The sequence below is a fragment of the Martes martes genome, assembly GCF_963455335.1.
Source record: "Martes martes genome assembly, chromosome: 14".
NCBI lineage: Eukaryota > Metazoa > Chordata > Mammalia > Carnivora > Mustelidae > Martes > Martes martes.
Window position 1 is genome coordinate 4,943,308 of NC_137902.1, and position 14,482 is coordinate 4,957,789.

Below are 14,482 nucleotides of genomic sequence, written 5' to 3' on the forward strand. Positions count from 1 at the left end.
TCTTCCTGGCTACCACCTTCGTGCCATAATAACAAGGACTGGCCAGTGGAAATCTATAAACAATGCACAATCAAAGAACTAAACAGTATAAAGGAGAGAAGGAACATCTACTCTTTAAATAAGAGATCCCACTATGATCATGCTGTTCTGGTGCAGTTTTGGTTTCCTTCCAATATAGGAGTTTTTTCCTTAAAATTTCTCAAAAATCCATGTGAAATGGATACTCATGTACTTGAATTATTATAATATTTAAGCAAAGGTTGCTTTCAGTATGGCGGACCCACTACCATTTGGCTCTTCTCGTGCACGTGAGTGTGTTACCCGACAGCGAATATGTAAACACATACTTCTCTTCATGGAATCCAGGGAAGATTTATTTAATCTTCCAACATAAATACTCAGATTTTGTCTTTCCTATTGATACCATATGTTCTGAACACATCACACAGACTTTCTTCAAGGAGCTCTTATCAGTTCCGCTGCACAGGTAAACACCAAGACCCAGGTGAAAGACGAAAAAGCAAAGACTTTTTTGACTTGAAAATAACACACGTTGGTAAGAAGCAGCCACTTTGACAGAGCGTGGTAACATCTGGTTAAATATTCGGAGGGTACGTACCAAGGGGGAAGAGACTTTTATCTAGGGTTGAATGTGTAGTAAATCTAATTAAAATAAGTAAAAGCTAATAATAATTGGAAATATATCTCCCTAAAGATGAGGACAAAGGATGATAGGCTTCTTCAAAAAGGGAACTCCTAGGGTTTTTCTCTTTTAAACTGTAGGGAATTAGGTTTTCATGTTCAACAACTTTACCTCCAGAGCCACTTAAAAAGCCTTTTTCAAGGTTTTCAGCCTTGTGTGACTTCTCCCCAAGCTACTTACCGCACACCTACTATGCCCTTACCATCTGGAAGCTTCGCGTCGAATGGAATTCACACTGCATCATATCGAAGAAGATGGGGATCGTGGCTTTGCGCAGTTCTGTCTCAGGAATTAGCGTCATTTCTAATATCGGGCCAACCATTTCTGGAATGAACTTTATCTTGTGTTGACCTTAAATACAGAAAGGCATTATTCAGAATTTTTTCTTTTTAAAGGATTTTAAATGAGCTTTGATGGACCAAACTGAACACAGATCAGTTTGACTTTGAAAGCTGAGATATTGGGAACATGCAACCATTTCTCATCCAGAAGAATTTTCAATGTGTTTAGCTTTTAGCATATGAAGTGGACTGTAGGGGCTCCTTGGTGGCTCAGCCAGTTAAGTATCCGACTCTTGATTTCAGCTCAGGTCGTGATCTCAGGGCCCTGGGATTGAGTCCCACATCAGACTCTGTACTCAGCATGGAGTCCGTTTGTCCTTCTTCCCCTACTCCTCTCCTCCCTCACTTTCTCTGTCTCTTTCTCTCTCTCAAATAAATAAATAAAATCTTAAAAAAGAAAAAACAAGTGGACTGTATTTGAAATGTTATAAGGGAAGCTATTAAAATATCCATCCAGTTTAAGATCTGTAGTCCGACTTACGTGTTACATAAGATAAATGCTATTTCACAATCAGACAACATTATCACAAAAATCAAGGACATGAGCGGGGCTCTATAGCAGGGCTGGGAGACAGCATACCTGGGATCTCAGTTGTGCCATTTTGTTATTAACACTCGCAACTTATCCAGAGTTAATCTATCTTACTCATCTTTTCTGCACAATCAGAAAAGAGAATGGATCCTCTAAAGAATTTAGTTTTGTTTTTTTTTTGTTTTTTTTTTTAGTTACTCAGCTAATAAGGATTTCTGTAAAGAGAGCCATAAAATAAATCTGGCTATTATAAATAGCCACACTTAACAAAGTTCATAACCCTCCTAATAAACCTTAATTAATAGATTTCTAAAATTTACATTAAGTGGACACATATGCAAAATGTAACCTCCAATAAGGAATCTGAATAAAATGAAAATCTTATTTTCAACTTTTACTAAATATGTGGTATTTTGACTAAGGCTATAAAAACGTGATTCTCATCACTTCCCCAAATGCTTAATGTCTCTGATAGGCATGTAACTGTGGTAAAGCATTCTCTTAAAAATGCTATTATACTCAGTCTCTCAGGTGACACTTGTCTTGTATTATGCCTAAAAGATGTCAGAGCCAATGTTTCAGAAAACAGATGATAGTGACACCAAGTCGTTCATCAACACAATTTGAGTGTCATGGAGTGCTCGGTCTGTCGCTGACAGCTTTTACTGTTCCAAGCTGGCAGCGACATTTAGAAATGGAAGGAGCAAGTGGTCGTAGATGCAAGGATTGGAAAAACAGGTTATAAGAATGACAGTTTTCTAATCTTCAATTATTGACCTTCCTACCCCTTAGTACGGGAACCTGGCCAGGGGCCAGTGCTGAGCTCTACCTATAGTGATAACCCCGGGGATTTAACCTCTGCGAACAAATGGTCCTCACAGTGAGCAAGGCTTGGGTGTTCTCCAGGAATCATCTTTACTTTCTTGTTTTTCCTCCACCCCCCCCCCGCCTTTTTTTTTTTGCATTTGCATTATGGATTTCCCCTGGAGCATATCTTGCTCAAATTTAATGATGAACTCAGGTTTGAAATCAATGAGGATCAAGGTGACTCTTGCAGTGTAGACTTCAAGAAAAAGAGGATTCACTTTTTTCCCCCTTTGAGACAAAGGAAGAACAAGGTAATTATCAGATCACTATAAGAACGCTTTACCTCGGGTCACCTTGCCAATCCCCTAGTTACAACTCCCAGATTCTTTAAAACCCACCGAGAGTCTTTCTTCTAGTTACAAAACATGGAGCCGTCCCATTCCGTCTGGACACCGGGCCATGCTCTCTCCGGGGAGAGAAGGTCTCACCCATCCGTAGCCTCTCCCTGGGTGAGAGATGATCTCGGCAATCACGAGGGTCCAAAAATCCGGGACATTAAACCCAGTCTTACCCCCAGAAAAATCTCCAGGTACACACAGGTAGACTGAGCAAAAATGTCCACTATCCAGGCAAACTGGGGACCTTTGATGCGGGCTTTAAGGAACGCACATAATTTGTCCAGTCCCCAGCATGAACCACGAAGGGACCCCCCGGATGAAAACTATCCCAGACAAACCCAGCCAATCAGGATCTTGCCGCGGGCGCGCTGGCTCTGGGGCACTGGCCCTGCCGGCTGGCCCGCCGTGTGTAATAAACAAAACGGAAGTGGAGGTGCGTGGGCGGAGGTGCGAGCAGGTGCTCTTGGCGGCTGCTTCCCCAAGCAGCTTTGATAAATAACTGAAAAGCTCGGGAAAGAGGCACATCCCTCCCTCCCCCTCCTTTCTCTGGGAGAGAGTGTACTTTTGATTTCTCCTTTCAGACTCAAAATGTGACAGGTCTGGGAGGGGAGAAACACGCCGCTCTGTCCCACGGGGCAACGTCGTGTTTGCAGTCCTTGCTCTGAAGCTCTGCTCGGAGGGGAGATCCGAGATGTTCATCTCAATGTACCACACATATGATTGCAAGGACTCAGGGAAGAAACAGTCTCGTGGAGCATTCGGCTTGTTAAAATCAAAAACAAATGGAGACCAGCGTGGAACATTCTCTGAGTGGACAAAACCAGTTCAGTCCTACAAGCAAAGCTTCATTTAGCTGATTTTGCAAGGCTAACTTGACCTGAGGCATTTTGTGCTTCTGCCTCTGGAAATCGTAGGCATACACATACACAAACACAAACAAAAACAAAACATTTTCCAAAGACTGATATGAGGTAACCACTAACCAATTCCCCTCATTTAAGAGAATTCTAAAAGTATAACCGATCACTAATATTATAACCAATAAACAGTCCCTGCTTTCTCACAACAGAAGCTGCTTCCTAACATATACCTCTGAGCCTCCCCCCACACACTGGTTTGAGTGTTCTCCGCCTGCTAATTGTCTCCTTGGTGTGTGCACAATAAACCTTTACTGATACTACTTCGGTGACTCCCTCATTTTGCTTCTGTTATTGGTGACCTTTTGAAAGGCTCAAGGCCCCATTCAGTGATAGATGACTAATTTTAAGATTATAAATATACCTGACTTCCATTTTTATTTTGTTGGCAGAGCTGGCTAGATCGAGCTGCCAATATGTTCCCAAACCTGAGCCCATTAGAAAAAAAAGGCTGTGTAGAAAATAGGTTGTGTACATTCTGGGGAACTGAGATGTGCTGTCATAAACTTCTAGAGTGGGGGCCTTGGCAGTGACACTCGGGGCAGGCTCCAACACCTGAGATTCGCAGTAGGAAAGAGCCAGGCAGCCTGACGTGACCCCAGGGAGCCATTCTTAGCTCTTCTGATGGGCTGCTCGGGGCAGATCTTTTGGGCAACTGATACTTTTTATTATGTTTTTAATTTTCCAAAAATAATGCAATTATTTTATAAGCAAGGAACCCAATCATGTTGGTTGGTGGTAATTTCTTGCTGTTACCAGATTCCGACCCTTCACTGACCAAGGTCATGGTACATTTGACCTTTTGGCGGCCTCTCAGGCCAGAGTCAAGGTTACTGGCTCAAAAGTAGCAGAACACAGATCTTCCGCATTCACCACCGTATTCAAATCAGTCACTGCCAGGATGCAATGGGACATTTGCTCTCCTAACTGCATCCTTTACCTTGCAAATCAAAAGATCTCCTGCTTGACTCAGCCTATTTGAAGCATAATGACAGATAATGTCAAGGGAACCAACTGCTCCAAAACAGCTTTAAAGACCTGATTTCCACCGAAGGGGGTGTCCTCAGAAGGTCCAGCCTTTCCCAGAGCCTGAAAGTGGCGTCACAAGGCAGCTCACACTACCCTGGGCCCTCTGTACCTTCCTTCACGACAACCATGGAGTTGCAAATGGTGGCCAGTCTCAGGGACTAGAGAGATGACTAGGAACATAATTTTTATAGGAAGAAAGAGAAGCCAGAAAGGCAGGCATGTCCATCAGTCAGGCCAGTCATGGCCTGACTGAGCTGAGTTCTGGAGCCTTCCATGCCAGGCAGTGACCCTTCAGTGACCCTCACAGAGGGGAGGGTCCTGGGGAGCACTAAGGGGCCAGGGTGGGTGGAGTTGGGGCAAAAACTATTTATCAAGCAGGAAAAAAGCAGTTTATTTTTTTTTCCTTTCTTTTTCCTTTTTTTTTTTTTTTAAGATTTTTACATTTATTTTTGTTTGAGAGAAAAAGAGAGAGAGAAAGCATGCGTACAAGCAGGGGGAGGGGCAGAGGGAAAGCAGACTCCCCGCTGAGCAGGGAGCTGGATGTGGGACTCAATCCCAGGACCCTGGGATCATGACCTGAGCTGAAGGCAGACGCTTCACCTGTCCGGGTGGATGTCTCTAGTCATCCTAAATGATGCACCAGGTATCAAGCCATTTCAGTTAAGCACTGTCATTGGAAATCATACCTAAAATTCTCTTTTGGGGGGAAACACACAACTTACAGTGTGTACTTGGGAAATGAAACTGAACAATTTACAAGAGGGTGATGCCCCTCTCTTGGGAAGGGCCAGTGTGTTGACAGATGGCCTGGAGACTCTCATGCAGGGGTGGGGAGGCAGGTAGAGCCCACAGCACCTGCCAGGTGGATGCTGGCAGCTAGGAGAGCCCTGGATTTCCTCTCAGCCAGCAGACAGCAATTCCCTCCATGCCACTCTCTAAACGTCCCTTGTTCTGTGCTCTCTATTGGGGCTGCATTTGGTCCCTTGCTGGCATGAGTTCTGCAGGGTCTGGCCTCCCAGGGCAAATGACAAATGCATCTGTCAGAGCATGATCAATTAAAATGAATCATGGATGGCCCTCCTCCCTGTTCTAGAAGCCTTGGCATTTCATTACTGAGATCATCATACATATCTAAAGAATTATGGAGCGTCAGGATTGGAAGGCTCTTGAAAACTTCGGTCCAACCTCTCTATCTTACAGCCTGGAAAACGGATGGAAGCCCAGAAAGACTGGGTCATGGGGGAGGCTACACGGCCAGGCAGAGGCAGGGTAGGACGAAATCTCCGGTAGGACTCATGTCTTCACTTGGAGCCAGGGCTCCTCCTCTCTTCCCCCGGGGGGGGGGGGGAGGTGATGGGGGGGGTTGGCAGGAAGATCAAGGACAGGACAAGGACTGGGAAGGCACAGTGTTGGAGATGCAGGAAGCCCTTTGACAGCCTGGAGCTGTAACTCAGATTCTGGGCATTTAAGCTGCTACAGGAAAGTCCCTTCCAATGACCCAGCAAAGAGTTTCCTTAAGGGGTGCTCAGTGCCTGAGCCCCAAACAGCACGCCGGCTGCAGGATCCTCGTGGCACGAGCAGATGGAGCCACTCCGACCGGCTCCGCATCAGCTCCTGGGAGCTTTTGTGCTGGAATCTGATCCCTGCGAACCCAGCTGCTGCCTCACCTTAAACCAGACTTCTTAATTTCTATGTTATTAGCATTATCCACAGAACATCTTATAGCTTTTTCCCCAAGGCCTTCTGCATTTGTTTTTCATGTAACAACCATTTGAAAAAGACTCCATCCTTCATATAAACAGGTGGACAAAGGATATTGGCAAATTCTAACTTTCCCTACAGAAGTGATAGGGCCTGCCTTTACACATGTTTGCTGACATCTGGGGACTCAAGAAGGATGAGCCAGCAACCCCCTGTGAGGAAATCTGGCTCAGGCTGAAAACAAGGGGCCGTGAACTTGCTGACCGCAAAGCTGGACTACAGGTGGGGTCCCCAAACCCCGATCCCGTCTGCTCGGAGGGACCTCGGGACAGCGATGGAGTCCAGGTCCCCACCTTCAGGGGAAAAAACCATGTTCCATGTTTATCATCCTGTTTCATTCTTCCCAAGGAACAGAGATATGTCAGGGGATCTTTCTGGCTCAGGTCTCTAGCCACGACACAGACAGCAGGAGTCTATTCAAGAACGGAGCAACATGGGACACAACTGAGCTGCTCCAGTCTTGGGGGAACAAATTTAACCTGGGTCCTGTGGGGAAACTAGAGGGAGAGGTGGACAGACACCTGCCTCCTTGGAGAGGAGAACAGAGTCACTGGGGAGAGCGGGGAGGGGAGGCCCTCCGTAGTCATTTCGGGCTTCGTGGGCCAAAGTAAGCAAAACGAACATTTCATTTGGGAAATGCCACAGAAGTGACAGGACCCTCCACAGGACCCTCCATGAGGCTGAAAGAAAGGCACCTGGATGCCTCGGCACCAAGCGAGCTGACAGTGGAGAACAGGTGCTAGGAAGAGTTCCATCTCCCAGCAACTGGAAAGAAAACTACCATATGATCCAAACTAGAAAACTCCTAGAGTTTTCATCTAGGAGAGAGGCAGGTCCATTGAGGACCCATTCAAGATGGTGACAGGACACCCAATTACCAGTTCTTTATTCCATTAAGGAGCTTACCTAACAGAATTACATGGCATAGTGACTAACATTTTATCAGCAAATCCCATGCTATTTTCATTAATAAAATTTTACTGGGGCTCCTCGGTGGGTCAGTTGGTTAAGCGTCTGCCTTTAGCTCAGGTCATGATCCTGGGGTCCTGGGATCGAGCCCCGCATCAGGCTCCCTGCTCAGCGGGGAGTCTCTTTCTCCCTCCCTCTCTGATACCCCCCACCCCATTCATGCTCTCGCTCACGCTTTCCCTCTCAAATGAGTAAATGAAAAAAATCTTTTAAAAATGTTTTATTATATTCTTTTTTCTTTTTATTATTTACCCTCATAAGAACACTTAAGATGAGATCTATCCTCTTAACAAATTTTTAAATGCAGGACACAGTATTGTTAAGTTTGGGTGTTACGTTGTATAGCACATCTCCAGAACTTTTTCATCTTGCATAACTGAAAGTTTGTACCTTTTGACCAATACCTCCCCATTCCCTCCTGCTCCCCTCAGCCCTGCCTCTGGCCACCATCATTCTACTCACGGCTTCTGAGAGTGTGACTCTTCAGAAACTCATACAAGTGGAATGTTTTTGCATTTGGCAAGATTACCTTTTTACTAAAAAAAATAAAGCTGAATAAAATTCCATTGAAGATGCACATGCCACATTTTCTTTATCCATTCAGCCATCGCTGGGCACTTAGGTTATTTCCATTTCTCGGCTATTGTGAATCATCCTGCCATGAACACGGGTGTGCAAATACCTCATCAAGATCCTGATTTCAATCCATTTGGATGTACCCCCAGAAGGGAGACAGCTGGATCATATGGTAGTTCTATTTTTAACTTTTTGAGGAATCTCCATGCTGTTTGCCACATTCCCACCAACCCTGTGCAAGTATTCAAACTTCTGTAAATCCTGGCTGACACTTGCTTTCTTTGGCTTTTTTCATAATAGCCATCCTAACAGGTGTGAGGGGACATCTCACTGGGGTTTTGATTTGCATTTCCTTGATGGTCAGTGATGTTGCGTACCTTTTCATAAACCTACTGGTCATTTGCATTTTTTCCTTGGGGAAATGTCAATTCAAGTCCTTGGTCCATTTTTAAATTGGTGAGGTTTTTTTGCTATTGAGTTGTAAGATTTCCCAATACATTTTGGAAACTAACCCTTTAGCAGATCTATGGTTTGCAACTGTTCTCTCTCACTCCACAGAGTGTCTTTCATTTTGCTGATTGCTGCCTTTACTGTGCAGGAGCTTTTGAGTTTGACGTAGTCCTACTTGTCTATTTTTGCTTTTGCTGTCATTTCCAAGAAATCATCGCCAAGACCAGTATCAAGAAGCTTTTCTCCTATGGTTTCTTTTAGAGTTTTAAGGTTTGGGGTATTGTGTTTAAGTTTTTAGTCCACTATGAGTTGGTTTGGGGGTATGATGTTAGACAATGGTCCAGCTTCCTCTCTTTGCATGTGGACACCCAGTTTTCCCAACACCATTTATTAAAGTGGTGACCCTTTCCCCATTGTGTATTCTCGGGTCTCTTGTCTAAGGTCAGGGGGCTGCATACATGCGGGTTTAGGTCCAGGCTCTCTTTCCTGTCCTGTTGGTCTCTGAGCCTGTCTGTATGGCAGTACGAGAGTGTTCGGATTCCTGCAGCTTTGTCACATATTCTGAAGTCAGGAGGTATGATGCCTCTACTTTTGTTCTTTGTCAGGACTCCTCTGGCGACTTAGGGTCTTTTGTGGTTCCATATGAGTTTAAGAATCTTATTTTTTAATGTCTGTGAAAAACGCCATTGGAATTTTGATGGAGATAGCATTGAGCCTACAGACTGCTTGGGGTAATATGGACATTTTAACACTATCAAGTCTTCCAATCTACAAAGATGAAGTGTCTTTATATTTATTTGTTTCTTCCTTCATTTCTGTCATTGACTTTTTGTACCTTTCACTGTTCAGGTCTTTCACTTCCTTGTTTTAAGTTTACTTTTAGTATTTTATTCATTTTGATGCTACTGGAAATGGGATTATTTTCTTAATTTCCTTTCCAGATAGCTGTTAGTACATAGAAATGCAACTGGTTTTCCTATGTTCATTTTGTATCCTGCAAGTTTTCTTAATCTGTTAGTTCTAATAGCATTTTTGATGGAGTCTTTAGAGTTTTCTATATAAACGATTATGCCTTCTATAAACAGATAATTTCACTTCTTCCTTTGTGATCTCGATGGATTTTATTGCCTTTTCTTGCCTAATAGCTTTGGCTGGGACTTCCGGTACTATGCTGAATAGGAACAAGAGAGTGGGCCCCCTTGTGTTCCAGATCTTACAGGAAAAGCTTTCAGTTCTTCACTCCTGAGTGTCTTAGGTGTGGGGTTGTCCTATGTGGCCTTTGTCATGTTAAGGTACATTACTTCCACACCCAGTTTGTTGAGTTTCTAACATGAAAGGGTATAAAATTTCATCAAATGCTTTTTCTGTGTCTATTGAAATAATCATAAGACTTTTATACTTCAATCTGTAAATGCAGTGTATCACTTTTGTTAGCATGTATATGCGGAACCACCTTTGTATCCCAAGGAAAAATCCCACTTGATCATGGGGTATGATCCCATTGATGTGCTGCGGAATTTAGTCTGCTAGTATTTTCTGGTGGATTTTTACATCTATGTTCATGAGAGACAGTGGCCTATAGTTTTCTTTTCTTGTAGTGTCTTTATCTGGCTTCAGTATCAGGGTAAAGCTTGCCTCATAAAATGTGTTGGGAAGTGTTCCCTTCTCTTCGATGTTCTGAAAGAGTCTGAGAAGGACTGGCATTAGTTCTTTAAATGTTGGGTAGAATTCATCACTGAAGCTATCTGGTCCTGGGCTTTTCTTTGTTGGTAAGTTTTTGACTGCTGATTACCTGTCATCTGTCTGTTCAGATTTTCTGTCTCTTCATAATCCAGTCTTGGTAGGCTGCATGTTTCTAGGAATTTTACCACTTCCTCAAGGTTGACTGATGTATAATCATTCATAGTAGCCTCTTTTGACCCTTTTTATTCTGTGGCATTAGTTGTAATGGTTCTGCTTCCATTTCTGATTTTATTTACCTACATCTCCTCTGTTCTTAGTTAATCTAGCTAAAGGTTGGTCAATTTTGTTTATCTTTTCAAAAAACGAACTCTAGTTGTGTTGAATTTTCTATTGATTTTTTTCATTCTCGATTTCATTTATTTTTGCTCTAAACTTTATTATTTTCTTCCCTTTGCTGACTTTAGGCTTTGTGCTTTTTATAGTTCCTGGAGGTGTAAGGTTAGGTTGTTTATATTTACTGATCAAGGCAACATTATAGACCAAATGGACCCAACAGACACCTAGAACATTCCACTCAGAAGCAAAAGAATCATGGTTTTCTCAAGGGCACACAGAGTGTCCTTCAGATATGTCACATCATAGGTCATAAAACATTTCTTAACAAATTTAAGGAGACTGAAGTCATACCAACGACAATGGAATGAAATCAGAAATCGAAAACAAAAGGAAAACTAGAAAATTCACAAACAGAGGAAATTAAAAAGCCTGTTCCTGAATAACCAATGGGTCAAAGACATCAAATGGGAAATTAGAAAATATCTTGAGACAAATGAAAATGAAAACAAAATCTACCAAAATGCCCGAGATGCAGCAAAAGCAGTAGTAAGAGGGAAGTTTGTAGTGACAAACACCTACATTAATTTCTCATCTTAGCACACGAAGCCACTAGTGTGTTTTCAGTGTGCAAGCATGTTCTACTGTCACCACCTGGTGGCAGTGTACCTACATACAGTGTCCGGTTTTGAGTAGGCCAAAAAAAAAAAAAAAAAAAAAAAAACCCTTTGAGGGTAAAATGTGATAAACTGAATTCAGTAAGCAGTGGGCCTTGTGCCGTGGGATGAGCCACCCGGTCACCTGGTCTGATGTCTGAGAAGCGGGATGAATGTTAGTGATGCCCGGAAGCAAGAAATTTCAAGGCCGAGCCGTGTTCACCTGACAGAGGGGCACTCTTACTGATTTTTCCATTTGCCCCACCGATCAGAGTTTCTTCCTACCTCTTACTTACTGAAAACAACCACTGCAAAGGTAGCAATCGCTCTCGGAGATAGAGAAGCAATTCAGACCTTCAAGATTCCCCGGCACTGACAGCCAGGGCCAATGTCAGTTTCAGGAGAGTCAGCACGATCCCCCAGAAATCCCAGCTACTCACCAAGGTTGTACCACATGTCTCTGATTTCGAAGCCAATCTGTCTCCTCATATCTCCATACCTGGGAACCGAGGACAAGGGAAATGCTGAGTCACTCTTTTGAGCATTTGGAAATCAGACTTAGATTTAAGTGAAATGAAAGTCTCCCAGCACGGAGACAAACAAAGAGAGTATCAAAGCTTCTCTTGCCACCAAAGGGAAATGAAGGAGGAAGAATCCAGCCAAGGGAGTCTCACCTACCCATCACCCCACCACCGCGGATTATGTAACTCCCCCCGCCCCCCACCTGCGGGGACTTGGGCGAAGCTGTGGGGGGTAAGGACGGCATTTTCCTTCTTCAGTCTCTAATGGCAAGAGGAGGACGACCTGGGTCCCTGGCCTGAGGGGAAGCTAGTTTTTTCAGAGCCTGCTCTCAGCATCCAAACCATGCAGACACCAAATGACATCCTCCAGCCCCGCTCACAAAAACAGCTTTCACATGTTAAAATTAAGCCCCAGAGTGGACAATCAGAGCAGGGAAGGCCTCTTTCAAATACCTCCCATCCTTCTTTAGCATTTTCAGTGTAAGGAAGGGCTCTGCACCAAAAGATGTCAACAAACATCCTTGTTTTTGTTTATCAGGGAAAATAAATGTTAATTTTCCTCCCACCGGGTCAGCAGAGGAGGTGTACGTTTCATGAGTAAACAGAATTTGATGCTTCAGAAGATAAACGTTTATTAGTTTGTGAGCAATTTCACTTTTTCCTTTATTGCCTAAGGAAGGAACTGATTATATTAAAAATAATAATTTGCGCAATTATCATACAGGATTACAGTTTAGCAGCTGGGTCATCAAACTGCTCTGTTCGTCCTCACGTCAGCTCACATGGAAAGGGAAGTGGTGTTTACAGATGACCTGGTTGGGGCTCCCGAGGCAAAACGCCTCCTGGTCAACCAACAGCCATCCAGGGCTGCCACCGTAGAGAAGTCTCCAGAGCCCTAAGCACCCAGCTGTCACTTTCGGCAGTAGAGGTCTGCAGACCTCCTGCTCTCCACCAGAGATGAGTGCTGATGTGGGTGAGAGAGCGAGGATCTGGGGAATGCACCCATCGCCAGTGCCACAGGGAGAAGACGCCTGTCCACTGTCAGCAAAGCTACTGGACCCAGCCAAGGGGGGACAGGAGAGCAGGCTCCAGTGTCTAACTGGCACCCAACATCACCCACGGTCCATATGATTGAAGCCCCCTTCAGTTGTACACCCTTCCTGGCCTTGGAGGTCCAGTTTCCCGATTCCCATCTGGCTCATGCATAAATGACAGAGGGCCCCCAGCGGCCGCTGCAGCCCGGGCCGGGAGAGGATGCAGCCGGCATGCTCCTGGCATCCACCGGCGAGAAGCACAGCGCAGCACAGAGCCACGCTCAGACCCAGTGCTGGTGCTCGCCGTGCAGGTGGACGAGTAGCGTCTCGGCGGAGTGGGCATGTGGTGAGCCAGGGGAGCTCCCGGTCACAGGCCCGACCCCCCAGGGCCTGCCAGCGCATGTTCAGATCCCAGCCTACTGAGCTGGCCTGAGCACCGCCCCTTCCCCCGCCCCCGACCAATGGAGGTGGTGCGAGCTGGTCACAGCAGCTGGCCTGCCACAGACTGACTCAAGCTTTAAACACTCTTCCAACAGCTGAGCGAATCCTTCTGGTTCTGGAATAATCTCTCTCACAAAAAAGAAGGATGGCTAAAATCCTGGGTGGTTTGGGTCATTCCGGAGTGACCCAATGTCTGGTGTCCTGCAGTGATGTGCCATTTCCCCAGAGCTGGGGTGGACACCTGGAGACCAGGAGGCCCACGTGGAGAGGGAACCCTCACCACTCCTGCCTCTCTCCCTGGACGCCCTCTCTCCTTGTGCGGTTGGCAGAGGATGACATGCTCATGGATGTCCGATGCACATTTCCCAGTGACACTATTCTGTCCTGGATGTGGAAAATGACATGTCCTCACAGTATTTGAGGATGGGGGATGGGGGATCAGCAAAGATCTGAGTGTACAGCCCTCGCTAGAGCCGGGCCTGCTGGAGCAAGAGTCTAAAAATGCCGTTTTCATACTCAAATAAGACAAAGGTGCTCAGAGCCAGAACAAAGGTAACAAGGGGAACAAGGTGCTAAAAGGTGAGGGGCAGGGCTGACTCTCTGGCAGAGAGACTGATCTTTCCTTTAGTTTTTATAAGAAGGCAGCTTCGATGAATCTCTACGCGTCTCAGCGTAATCCCCCAATCTGGTTACAGCTGCCACCAGACCTCAAGAGGGACTCCCGAGCCGTTCATACCTTCCTCCTGGGGAGGAGAGAGCAGCAGTGATGGGGAGTGCGGGGACCCATGCTCCTTACGCAGCCACAGGCTCCCAGGGCTGGTGGCAGTCTTACGGAGCACAGCCAAGTTCAACTCTGACAACTGACACTGGAGGAGGAAACGGAAGTGGTCCTAGAGGGAGAAGCCAAAGGACTTGGCCGAGTCACAGGCAAGGAGAGAAGAAAGAGAACCCGATTTTCAGACCCCAAGGTCCATGCTCAGCCCCATGCACACATCTCGAGGCCTGGCAAGTCTGGACCTCCGTGACGGCACGGCACAGCGCTGTGTCACATTTCTCAAAGGGCCCTGGTCTCATCTGACTCAGGTAACAAGACTACCAGGTGAGCAGAGAGAAGCTGCCGCAGCCCTCTTTCCACTGAGGGAGCAGAGATTCCCGGGGCTGAACCGCCGTGCCTGACCCCGCAAGGCTACAGCAGCAGGAAGCGGAGTCACTGGCGCTTCCCATCACGCCCCACGCACCGCACACACACAAGTCAGAGCGCACCTGAAGGCTGCCAAGGGGGTCGCTGAGGGGGCAGGCTTCCCACAGCCAAAGCTGTGGTCCACATCCAG

General features: G+C 45.6%; 1 protein-coding gene across 1 annotated transcript in view; it reads right to left on the reverse strand.

Moving 5' to 3' along the window:
• The window catches only part of DOCK1 (dedicator of cytokinesis 1), a 495,164-nt gene that overhangs the window by 73,093 nt on the left and 407,589 nt on the right, over nt 1-14,482 (reverse strand). Inside the window, exons 32-33 of the mRNA XM_080823568.1 lie at nt 11,596-11,654; nt 906-1,054 (exon numbers count right to left, since the gene is read on the reverse strand). Of these exons, the coding sequence (XP_080679694.1) occupies nt 906-1,054; nt 11,596-11,654 (208 nt within the window). The remainder of the gene's footprint in view (nt 1-905; nt 1,055-11,595; nt 11,655-14,482) is intronic.